General features: G+C 37.9%; 1 protein-coding gene across 1 annotated transcript in view; it reads right to left on the bottom strand.

Moving 5' to 3' along the window:
- Wif1 (WNT inhibitory factor 1) overlaps positions 1-13,604 on the bottom strand; it is an 83,064-nt gene that overhangs the window by 21,549 nt on the left and 47,911 nt on the right. The window contains exon 3 of the mRNA XM_017797081.2: positions 3,641-3,749. Coding sequence (XP_017652570.2) covers positions 3,641-3,749 — 109 coding nt within the window. The remainder of the gene's footprint in view (positions 1-3,640; positions 3,750-13,604) is intronic.

The following is a 13,604-nucleotide window of genomic DNA, read 5'->3' on the forward strand; positions in this document are numbered from 1 at the left end:
TCTAGCACAGCTGTAAATGGGGGGGAATGCCCACTCTTTTATAAATAAACCCCCAGCCTATGCTCGGTTATCAGGCCCAATAAACTGGCTAGGGTTTAAAACAAAACAATAAAAAAGAACAGAGCTAATGGACACCTTCATTGTTCTACCAAAGTTGACTCCATATTGGCAAATCCTTTGATCTTTGATTTCTCATTCCTATTGTTCCCCCCATAAACTTCATTGTATACATATTTTTATGTAAATAATTTTATTATTTTTATTTTATGTGTATGAGTGTAGTGCCTGAATGTATGTAACTTCACTCATGTCATGCAATGCCCATGGAGGTCAGAAGAGGGCATTGGATCCCGTGGAACTGGAATTACAGATGGTTGTTAGCTGCCATGTGAGTGCTGAGAATTGAACATGGGAATCCTGCAAAAGCAGCCAGTGCTCTTGACCACTGAGCCATCTCTCCAGCTCCACAGTAAGAATCTTTTTATTAAACACCAAAAGTAAATAGGGAGATGTACTTTGTAAGCATTAAACTAGAAATTTAATGATGCAAGTTTTATTGGAAGTTCAGCATATATCGCTGTGTAATTAATTGAAATGATTTATTTTAATGGATTTTAACAGTCTTCTAAATGAGTTTTAATAATCAGAAAAAGGGAAAGGAAAAAACTCAAAGACATAAATTGAATATGAGAGACATGCTATGTATTTATTCCTGGCTACTTCTATTGAAAAAGAGGGAAAAATGATCAAGAAAGAGTCTATATAAATTTATCTTTGGTGGGGATGGAAAGACAGCTCAGCAGGTAAGAGCAATGGCTGCTCTTGCAAAGGACAGGGGTTGGTTCCCAGTACATACATGATGGTTAAGAACCAGTTGAAATGCTAGTTCCAGAGGGTTCAACACCCTCTTCTGGCTTCTGTGAGCACTGCACAACACAAGTGCACTTATGTATACCCAGGCAAGACATTCATGAACCTAAAATGAAAGATAAATGAATTTTTAAAAATTGAAAAATTATCTCTGCATAAGAAAAAATATCATGTCACAAGAGAGGAAACTGAGTAATAAGCATATTCCAAGGAGTTCAGGGTTGAAGTGTTTCATTTGTCTCTATGAGGTGGTAAGGCCTCACCAATCGCATATGAATGGAACCATGATGTTGGTGTCTTTGGCACAGGATGCCTACATCCTCAAGTCTACAGATCTCAAGCACATAAACCTTCAGAACCCAAGCAAATTCTCATTCTTTTCCCCATTCAGATGGGTAGCAGATCCCCAGGTGGCTCCTGGCTACAACAGCGTTGGGAAGATGACTAGAGAACTACGACTGCACTCCTCCTGTGTGCACCCACAATGGCTTTGATGCTAGGGAAGTAAAGGAATGGTTTCATCCCGAGGCCTCACAGCAGCATACAACACCACAGAGCCACTGGAACTAGTGGGTCGTTGCAACCTGAAAGCAGCCTCTGTGAGTGATTTCCTCACTGCTCTGCAGATTTGAGTTAGCTTCCACAGGGGTTCTCATTTGACATCTGATAGATGATTCACTATTCCTTTAGAATCCTAACCAGATTAAAAATAGGAGATTTTTCATCCATTATTTCAAAATACTATAAAATTACAACTATTGCCAGTTCTAAGTATTGAAATGTGAATTAAGGGGCCTATCAATATAATCTTTTCCATTAGAAAAGCTGATGACCAAGAAAAAGAATTTGAGTTAGAGCCCTTCTTCTATACTATTGCCAAAATAAACTTTTATAAAATATTAGAAGCATGTTTAAATGATCACTTAACTGCTTTCTGGAATAGGAATTAGTTTTGAAACATAAAAGGGATGGAAAAAGTTGCAAAGGAAAAAGATACACTTGGCAATATAGAATTGTATCCCCCTCCAAAAAAATAAAAAAATACATGAAAAATTGAAAAAATGAAATAAAATGTAAATAAATCTATTTCATATAGCACAAGCTTTGAAAACCAGTAAGAACACTCCTATCTCCCGTTGATATACAAATATTTTACATAATCTAATAGATTCAAGAAATTATGTTCTAGCTCAGTAGAACATTAAAAAAAAACCAAATTTAATAGGGTTAATAACGTACATTGAAGAGATTACAGCAAGCCGGGTGTTCTTCCACATTGCTAGCCAGGTCACAAACAGGTATAACCTTTATGGAAAATACTAATGGCAGTTGAACAGTTTCACAGCTTTTGAAAAAGTTCATAGTTCACAGGCTAGTCTTTAACTCAGTAAACACACTTCCAACCATCAATTTTAACAATATATATATATATATAGTGTACACATAAACCTGGCAATGGCCTTCTGAGTGCTCGTAGTTCGCTGAGCCTTGTGCTAGGAGCCATGGCAAAAAAGAGCGGGGCCCCCTCCCTTACGGAGGTGACCATCTACTAGGTTTTTAAATTTTTTCATTATTTTTATTTTATGTGTATGAGTTTATTGCCTGCTTGCACATGAGTGCACCCACATTGTACAATTCCTGCAGAGGTCAGAAGAGGGTGTTGTATTCCCTGGAACTGGAATTATGGATGGTTGTTAGCCACCATGTGAGTGCCAGGAATCAAACTCAGGTCCTCTGCAAGGGTAGTCAGTACTTTTAACCCCTGAGCCATCTCTTCAGCCCCCCCACATTTACCAGTTTTAAAGGATATTTATTGTAATATTTTTGCATGAAAACTCAAAAATATCTCATTAGCAAAAAAATAAGGGAATGGGGAAACAAATTATGGTAGGTGCATAAAATAGAATATTATAATAGATAATTTAATATTTTATAAGGGCAAGTACAACTATTGGCATGTGCTTATAATAAGGTGTTAAAAGTAAAATCCATGATGCAAAACCATACTTTTAATGCTGCTACAATTACATAAGAATATAGATTCATAAAACAAGACTAGTAGGTAATGGATATGGAATTTTTTCTGAAAATCAGAAATCTTGGGTTTGGATCCTGACGTTACCACTTACAGTATAACATTTGATTTTGGACAAATTTCTTAATCCTTGTGAGCTTTCATTTTTGAAATGTATAAAATGGAGCCATAGTTCTGGTTTTACAGGGCTCAGATTCTGTAATGCTTGAGTAGACCCTATACAGATAAAAAGTGGGGGACAAATCACATAGCATGACTTTCTTAACCGATGATTAGATATGAAAGGTTGAATCCCATGTCTCTCTGTCTTCCAAATGCTTTCAAATACAATGCTAACCTTCGGGGACTTTTTCACAACTTCTTCTATTCACTCCCAACCACTCCAAATCTTTGCCACTTTTATGTACACTGCATTAACCCATGCTCATAGCTGAATATATTCCATCAGGTATGCCTATTTTTCTTTTGTTCTTCCTTCTTTTATGTAAAAAGAAATCTAGAGTCATTAATAAAGCAGGTGTGGTTGGGGGTCTGCTTCTAGGAAAATGTGAAACCTTCATTTTACTTTCATCCTAATCCTTTGCCTGAAGGATAATGACTGAGCTGCCCTAAATGCAACAGATCTCAGGAGAGCATTTCATAACCCCTCTAGTGGGTGGTATGTGCACCTTAAATATCATTCTCATCACCATTAAGTCTTAAGGCAAACCTTTCTCCAAAGCAAAGACCACCCACCTGAGGCCTTGTGAGGCACTGTTCCCAGCAGAGGGACATTGACAGTTGGATCTGCCATAATGCCTTTATCCAGGGAGCGAAGAGACAGGAATTCATAGAAGTATTCTTCCTATAACAAAAGGCATTGACAGTTAGTACCATGGAAACCACAGCAACTGAGAAGGCACTTCTTGATGCACCATCCATCTGATGGGTGAGTGATCATTTTCCCTATGGGAACTCTGGAGCCCTCAACATCCAAGATAGCATATAGGCATAATGCACTCTTTGTGATTTATACCTACAGAATTAGACCTTTTGTTTGGAGGGAAGTGATTCCTCTAAAAACACTAAACGTATTTATTTAAAGCATGCTCAAAAGGTAGTGTTTTAGCTTAAATTATATTATTAGACTGAGGAAAAATGCTCTTAAGCAAATAATTTATGTCAAAATAATTATTGAGTAGCCTTTAGAAAAATCTAGCTTCACATCTTAGTTCACATTTTTTTTTTCAAATCTAAAAGGAGTATTTTGGTCAGGGTTTGTAGAGCTATAATAAACAAAGGATAACAAAATAGAAACTGAATAGTAAAAGAAAACATTTAAAGTTCAAAAATGTAATGTTCTTAAGTTTGAAAGATTCATATTAAGATCTCAGTTTAATTGAGATAAAACCCTAAAAGCTTCACAAAATAATAACAAAAATCCATCACTACTATATGACAACAGGTCATAATGTAATAGTTCACAGTGTAAACATTTTCATTTTCCCCTTAGGTCAGTAGTTGAGGAAAAGATTCTTACTGCTCAGTGTCCTTCAATACTGAAAGTAGTGATGGATCATCTCATCATGGAGCTTGATGCTCAACCCCTTTATTAAAAGAGTTTGCGCTAAATATTAAGGGAGTAATCAACCACTATTTAATTGGATTTAAGTTCTGCTTCCTAGGATGGCGCCCATACCTGACATTGATATCAGGCTTAGGAACCTGAGGCTAGACAGGTCACAGGACACAAAGGAGAATCCAATACCAGTTATCTACTAAATAGTTATCATATTAAACTGTCTCTTAATGATTTATTCTTATACCCATAGGTTAATACATCTCTCAGCTCTCACCAGAGAAGCTTCCTTAGCAGGTGGTAATTAACATAAAAACCCACAACTGGTCAACATGTAGAGAATAAGGGACTGCAGAGCACTTACTCCTGAATAGGACACCTATATCAAACTCCTGTCATCCAAGGCTCAGAGGGGACAGAAAGATTGTATGAGCCAGAAGGGGTGGATGACCATAAGGAAACAGAATTTTCCAGATAGCCTGTTAGTTACTCTTATGAACTCACAGCCATGGTGATAGCATACACAAGTCTCATGCAAGCACAAACCAGAAAAATTCCCATCATTAACACGAGGAAGTGGGTAAGAAGCTCTAACCTCACCTAAGGAAACTGTGCCCACAGATGGCTGTTGGGAAGGCAGCCAGTCTCTTTCAAGCACGGGACTCAGTAGGTTAACCAGGCTCCAGTGAATGGACTCACAGTGAAGGACATTTGGGGACACAAATTGAACTCTATAGGCTATACATACATACATACATGCACACACACACACACATATAATGGAGTACACTAAATTGGGCAGGGGCAATAAGGGGAGGTGGGGGTAAGGGAGAGGATCTAAACACCATCAAATTACAATACATGAAAATCACAAAAATTCAACAAAACCAGAAAAAAGAGTTTGTGTTGTAAACAATATGTTCTTGCGTAGGGATAATGAACAATCAATAAAGAACACAGGTACACAAATGCTAGCATGAGAGTGAGGCATCTTGAGTGATTCTGTGTCTATAGAGACGCCAGAATGGATGGGTTACTTAAAGAAACGAGTTACCATACATCAGTGTGGGCTGGATGAGATTTTCTTTTAAAAGAAGAAGACCTTATTTATATGCAGTGTAAATTTTGTTTTCCAACATGGAAGACATTAAGGAATGCATAAAAGACAGTTTTCTACTTTAAGTCACTATCAAAAGTATTTGTCACTAAGGATTCCACAGAAGGATGAAGATGGAATCTCAGTGGCTATGGGGACACTGTCTGTGTTACAGTGAGTTGAGAAACACCCCCTGGTTCACTGAGCCGAAAGTGACCCCTTCATCAGCCAAATCTCTACTGCAATGTGTTGTGGACTGGTTCTAGAGGCTGCAGAAGTCCACTGTGAGTCATTCGCTAGGAGAGTGAGAGAGCGGGATAAATTCATTTATTAAAATCATTCGCTAAAGAGAAAGGTCAGATTATAAGACAGGTGATTGCTATCCTATGGACGGGAAGGCAGAGATCTGAAACAATTCCAAAGACAGGAATGTTGTCGGGAAAGGTAATTCAATTTGGAATGGATTCCTTTGAAAAAAGACGATGGAGACTCTTTCTTCCCCTGCAGGAAAATCAATGAAAAGTGGTCAGTTTTCACAAAATGACTTCTATCAGCCACATCCCTCTGTGCTTTACGCGACAATATTCATCACTTAACATTTTGTCTTAAAACATATTTTAGTTGGCACCGTGAAGGGACTTGGTGCAGAATGCCATCGTAATGAACTATGTTCTGATTATTCATGTCACCAAGGACAGTAGTAACAGCGAGTGCCACTAGCACCACAGACCCTGGTGTTAATGCACACCATGTGTCCAAACTCATCGAAGCATTTTATTAATGGGGGCATATAGTACGATAGTGAGAAGTGAATGGGTCAAACAGGAACACTTTGAAACAAAACCCTCAGATACCACATAATAACTTACCATGTGTTACCCCATAATCATGTCTTTGAACTTCATCACATTATAAATGAAATCTGCCTTCCTATGGATGATATATTTTAAAATTACGTTTGTAAAAATTTAAAGATCATTTCAGTAAGAAATCAGTTGTTAATTTAAAAAAATTTATAAGTAAGAAAAAGGTGAAACAGATTAAAACAAAAGTGAGAACTAATAACTACTTTTTTCCCTTTTTCTGCTTCTCTCACATTTTTTTGGTATGTGGTTCTATACCTTTTACAGTGAAACTTAATCATTAATTTAAAGGCAAGCATGTAATTCATGTTTAGTTCTGTTGTGGCTAATGATAATCATTAAATATGTGTGTAGCTCTCTGAGTGCAGATGAACTATTCTTGAATCCTATCTAGGAAAGCTGCGCTCATATAACATGGTTATTTAAATCTCTTGCATAGCTCCTTGAACATGAGCAGGTAGCAATCACATTAAAACAGCTTCTGAATGTTTCCCCCCAAAAGTTTTGATACTGTTCAATGACTGGGGCCCTGAAAGAATTTCCGTCAGAGCCTAGAAACAGAACACAAGGAACTTTTGCTATTCTGTTTCTTCACATGAAGTAGGTGAGGAAGGCAGGAACTTGTTAGGTCAGTGTCAGAGAGTTTCTAATGAGTGTTGACATGGTTACTGAGCACTGAGACTAGGTTTAATGGATTTCTCTGGATCCTCTGATCTCATCAACAGCAAATTCTACACCATAGATTTTAGAGTGGTCCTTTTAGTTCTTAAATAGTTGGTTCACCCTGTGCTTTCCCTACTGCAGTTGTGATTCTGTATCTAAGACCGCTCCAAGTACAAACTGGTCAAAAGTGTTTCTTCCTTGGAATTTATCAGCAAAAGGTAGTTGCCAAAGTGAACCTTTTTTGTTTATTTATCCTTCTTATTGAAGATAATAATGGTGCTCCAATCTCTGAAATATGCAATTTCTTTCATATTTGTTATTTTGGGGATTTAAAATTTTAATTACATTTAAATTTTAATTAATTAATTAATTAAACCGCATGTGCACGATGCAGCAAGTAAGTGGAAGTCAGAGGACAGCTTTTGGGAGCCAATTCTGTTCTTCCACCATGTGGGCCCTGGGGATCAGACTCAGGTTTTCTAGCTTGACCTGCTGAGCCATCTCACAGGGGCCCCTTAGTGTGTGTGTGTGTGTGTGTGTGTATGTGTGTGTGTGTGTGTGTATCTGTGTGTGTAAAGAGAGCAATACTTTTTTACCATGTGTTTTTTTTTCATTCAGTCTTAAAAATTCTAACTTGAGGGGTTGGAGAGACAGCTCCGTGGTTAAGAACACTGGCTGCTCTTATAGAGGACCTGGGTTCAGTTCCCAGCACTCACATGTCCGCTAACAACCATCTGTAACTCCAGTTCCAGGGGATCAGACACCCTTTTCTGATCTCTGTGGACATTCCACAACATGGGTGCACTTACATACATGCAGGCAATATACTCATACACATAAAATAAATGTAATAATAAAATATTTTAAAAATTCTAACTTGAAAACCACTTAGTTGACCAATCTTTTTTCTGATCTTGACATTGGTATCTTAAAAAAACCTCACTTGACTTTGTAAAGAAGGCTACCAAAACTTTCAATACCATGTAAATGGTTCTACATATATATTATCATTACCACAACACAGAAAGTAAATATACCCATCATTTAACTTAAGGACTTAACTAAAAAGTCATAAAGTGATTGATCAAATGAGTGGTAGATTTAAGCCATACCCTATCTAACTTCTAGACACAAGTTTCCATTTTCATTTTATTTATAATATAATAACTATTCCTAGACCCCAATTTCTCCATTGGAAAAGCTTATTTGGAGGCAAATAAAACCTAAATTCTATGCCAAAAAGAACAAAGAACTAGCTTTAAAGTTTGGGAACAAGTTTCACAAATTACAGATTTATTACTTAGATAAAAGGAACTCAGAGCACGAACTGTAATAGAGAAGTTATACTGGAAACTGCTATTAGGAAAAAGTACATTTTGTTTTATTAAATGACATTAGTGGAAATTCAGGTAGAGGAAAGTAGGATGGTTATTTGGGAAATGCATGAAAAGTTTGCTTTGTATTCAAACAAAGAATGGGTCTATTCAGGAGAATAATTCACTTTTAAATTAAGTTGCTGAAAAATTTTGCTGGCCGGGCTTGCCATGCAGTAAATTTTCTTTTCATGGAGAAGTATAAAAGGCACCAAATACTATCCAGGGAGGAGTGCTAGAAGACATTTATCTTGCTTTCAATTGACTTGGCTGAAACTGGAGTTATTCCTTCCAGAGAGAAGAAGACATCACTTAAACAGAAAAATGGGACAACACACAGCAGCCTTTGGTCTGCTGCTTTTGGGGGACATATACAGAGAAAGGAAGCAGAGAGTCGCATTAGCCACCGGGAGGAAGGGACATAACCTCGTATTTCTCTCTGTCTTTGAACTTCTGGGCTTACGTTGTATACTTCATCTAAAAAGCACTATAATTGCAGGAAGCTCTGAGCTAAAAACCAGACTTTCATAAAACCATGGCCCTCGAACCTCTTTTAATTTCATCTGTCATGATGCTGACCCAAGTGTTCACGGGAAAGAAGGAAAACTCTAAAGGTTTCATCTTTGTTCCAAAGAAAATTTCAGGCACTTACAGATATGAAGCATATGGAACCAATGGGTTTGAACTTTTAAAATAATTCTTATTCAGTGTTTACTACAGGCCAGTTGCTATTCTTACAACAATCTCCTACCTCAACAGCCTACCATGATTATAGCATTCAAGCAAATTCAGATTAGCAGGGTACTGGGTATGAGAAGTTCCGAAGCCTATAAAACAGCTCCTACACTGTGTGCGAAGGGCAGTAAGATAGCTCCTAAAATCAACAAGAAAGGAAAACAGTACAATGCTAAAACCCCCACAGAATGAATGAGCATGCCCAATGCTTAAAGTGTCAGAACACCTCAAGGCCTGGACCAAAAATGGCTGATCTTACGCTCTCCTCAACGTTCTTCTTGTTACCTCTCGGCAAAACGTCATCCTTCAAACACAGAACTTGTCAACTTTGGATTGTGTGAGCTGCTGGGTCTCCTCCCACTTCTCAGTTTTCCTGAATTACCTCATTAGGTTTTCTCCTGTGAGTTCACAGTCATAGCAAATCACTAAGGAACAGCAGTACATAGATTTCGTGTGATTTCACCTCCACTGACCTACAGGGACTTGTTCCCTCTTTCTTTGTACTTTGCCACTAATTTTGAATACTTAGATAGTCTTTTGGGCAATGATGTTTGCTGTGGTTGAATGAGTATCCCCCTGCTATACTGTAAGCCTGAGGGAGATGGGGTCTTGAATCTTCAAATGCTAAGTTAAATAAATCTTTTTTTTCTTATAAGTCAAATGCCTCAGATGTTTTATTGCAGCAATGTGAATGAACTGATGAATATACTTCATCATGATGCTATTCATATCGTTCTCCTGAAGTCCAGAATGTTCTCTCCTTCCACCTCATGCCTATGCTTACACTTGTGAAGGCTAGTTCTTTATTTTCTAAGACTAGCTGATTTATTTATATCTGTACATGGCACTATTCTTTTTTGAATAACAAATGTACTGAAGCCCATCATTGTCATTTCTTGCCCATGTCTCATCTCTTTATAGCTAGACACCAAAATATTATCCTTCCTGTTTTTAGAATGCCTTCTAATGATGTCCTTTCCTTTTACCCCACTCCTTCAACCCTAACCCAACCTTTTCTTCCTCGTATTGGCATTACTATAGCATTCTTTGAAACATCCTTCTTACCTTCTTTCTAAAAATATCTACCATAGTATAAACCAGCAAACTTCACTAAAACATAGCTTTTGCCCTGTTATAATCCTTTCCTGAGTCTTCTTATTTCCAGGATAAGGCCTTTAGCCTGGTCAGTATCTCCACAGCCTGGCTCCAGATTTCCTTCATCTCTTACTACTCCTCAATAGGGGTCATCATCTGGAGTCCACCTGACCTGGTAAAGCCACATTCCAGTGATTTACCTCTACTGACTCTCCTGGACTTCAACCAGTGAGGTTCTTAATATGTATGCCATCATGTATTATTATTCAACTCATAAGTATATATCATATCTTCTCAACTAATTTTTTTCAATGCTAGGGATAGAACATAGGGCTTTGCTCATGCTAAGTAGATACTATCACTAATCTATGTGTCCAGGCCCCTATCAATTGTGGATTCCTTATGAATAAGAATGGAATTATGTATTTCTTTTCCAACACACTCAGTTGCATAAGCAAGGTATGTGAAATATTTACTGAATGAATGTATTGATGCTGAGAAGGATCTAGAAGTGTAAACCTAGTGCATTCCAGAACATGTTTTGGTGAAATGGCATAAGCTTCTGATTTTCCTAACTGGCAGCAGCAGCAGTTTTCTGGTTGGGTAACCACTAACATTTTTATGGGTCAAAGATTCTGACTTTGCTGTGTGGTTGTTCTCTGCCTTTCACATAGAAAATACAGAACTTTTTAAAAAGGGCAATCAAACAAATACTGCCACTTGATATCTAGTCAGTCTGTGTCTAGTTTGTAACAGTTTTATCTTATTCTGGAACAAACCTTGGCAATGAGTCCCTCAGAAGGATTATAAGCAGACACTCTAAACAAGGTGTGGTCTGAAAAATAATTTTGTCCTGTGTCCTTCCAGTTCACATTTCCCGCTTGGATCTCTAGATTCTTTACCTTCTATAAATTGCAGCGTGTCATTGTGGTAACACTAGAAACTGTCAGGCATCAAAAGTGGCTTTTCCTCCTTGCCTTCTTTTGCAACTAGCTTTAAGAACAATTTTTTTTTTATAAAAATAAAAAAGACAAAGCACCTTTACATGCAGAATAGGTAATTATTCCACGGGTTTTGACCTAAATTGGCATTGAAAGGAATGTAGCTTAAAGAGAGGCTGCCACTCAGTCAAGCTCTTCTGTTCTCGTAATCATTTTTAGACACACCAAACCAGACCACAGCCAGTGGGCTGGACAGAAGGAGTAAGATTATTGGAATATAATGGTGGCATTAAAACTTAAAGTTCAAGTAAACACATCTGGGACCATGTGTGTTTAGTAAACTAAAATTGGCAAAAGATCACACAGTTTGGCTTCACATAAATCTGAAGTTTTGAAGACATTTTCCATTTTTCCTCCTAGGGTTTGGAATTGCCACTGCTTGTGCAAACCAGAAACAGATCTGGCTATCTGACAAGTCACTGGCTAGTCATTCTCTTTCAAAAGTCCTCAAGATAGGGATGTAGTAGAGTGCTACACTGCTCTTTTTTGTTACATGAACCCCAAAGTTAATACCTTATTTTAATTCTTTTTGAGGGAAAGGTAACAGGGAAGTAGAAAAGGAAAACACCGAGAGGTAGAAAAGACGTTTTTTTCAGTCTGGCTCAAGGCTGAAGGAAAGGGTATAGGAATAAATACATTGCTTTGCAGGACAGAAGGAATATCTCATTGGTAGGGTGCTTGCCTCACATGTGGAAGGCCCTGGTTCAAGCTCTATAACTTCAACAACAAAAACAAATACAGTCCTGTTTAGTACATGGCTTTTACTATACTGCCTACATTTCCAATGGAAAGGAAAATGTAGGCAGCCTTGAACTCATGAAAGCTTCTGCTTGCTTTATTCCTCAAGCTCTTAGGTATTGTTAACGGCTCCTCAGCCTATGCTGGCTTCAGTACAACAACTTTAAAGTCAGGGCCAGTGCTGAACTAGAAACCAGCTTAGGAAGAAGGACAACATGGGGTAAGTGGGGCACAGAAATATAAGGGACTGAGGCAAGAAAAATAGTTTTATAAGTGGTGTAGTTGGCACTTTGGGGGTCAGAAGAGTCTGAACAGGAGGCATGGTGATCACTGACAAATACAGAAAGGTTAATAAACACCCGTAGAAGGCAGGCGGTTGTAGGCGATGAGAAAAGGAAACGTTAGCCATGGAAAGAAGAAACTCCTACCATATTTTTCTTTTCATCTCCAGACCTATTTGGCCACTGCTTTTCTTGAAGCTTCACAAGCAGTCACCAAGTGAGCATTCGCTTACCTTGAAGGAGAAAGAAAAATGCTAAAAGAAAGTCTTTTGGTAATCTGTAAAACCAAGCAAATTCTTTACACCTGATGCACATTTGTTCGTGGCTGCTATCTTGTTCCCTGTTTGTCTCTTCACATGTTTCACAGGGTGGCGCATTACTGAACAGCACACTTTTAGGGAAGAGCATTTATAAATGGATATAGAAACTTGGGTGATACCTGTAAGCAGCCCAGGCATGCAAACTTAACGTCCATTCCTTCTGCAGCTCTCTGCAGTGTACTGGTGTGCTCCTATCTCGGAAGGCCTGTGTTTACCTTGTCTGATTGATAAAGTGTCTGAATTTTTTAAACTGATTTAGAGGCACCAGGAGGTATTTTCTCTGTGATGACTTTCAAAATATTTTAAATTAGGTCATGTTTTTCTTAGTTTTAGGTCCAGGTCGTTTTTGAAAATTCTTTATTATGTTTTTATTGAATCCACATGGGCACTATTAACTTGCTTCTTTGACTAAAAAGGAAAAGAAGAAAATAGACTTTTCCCTTTAGCTTCAGTTTAATGTTTTGAAAGATGCATTCACATATTCTGGAGGTCGCAAGATCAGCCTTAATTTGAATATTTGCTCATGAAATTGAAATTTCATATATGAGAATACCATCCTACAAGATATTCTCTAGTGACTGGTTTGCCCTATTCCTAAAACTGAACAGAGGAATAAATGCCTATAACTCCTTGGATGCAAAATTCAGAGGACTGAACTTACCAGTCAAACATTAAATGAGTATTCATTTGTTCCACAAATTTCAGTTTACACTTCAGAAGTCATTGCCTGAAATTATTTTAATCGCTCTTTTAAAAGCATCAGTTTATCTTGTGTGTGTGTGTGTGTGTGTGTGTGTGTGTGTGCGTGTGGTGGGAGTCTGCATGTGCTACAGCGTGTGTATGGAGGTCACTTGCAGGAGTCTACTCTGTCCTTCTATTCTATGGGTCCTGGGGATCCAGCTCGGGTTGTCAAGTTTGCTAGCAAGTGCATTTTCCCACTGAGCCATCTTGCCAATCTCCAAAATTGTTCTTTTGC

This window comes from Nannospalax galili, unplaced genomic scaffold (genome assembly GCF_000622305.1).
Source record: "Nannospalax galili isolate Female #2095 unplaced genomic scaffold, S.galili_v1.0 scaffold110, whole genome shotgun sequence".
Lineage (NCBI taxonomy): Eukaryota > Metazoa > Chordata > Mammalia > Rodentia > Spalacidae > Nannospalax > Nannospalax galili.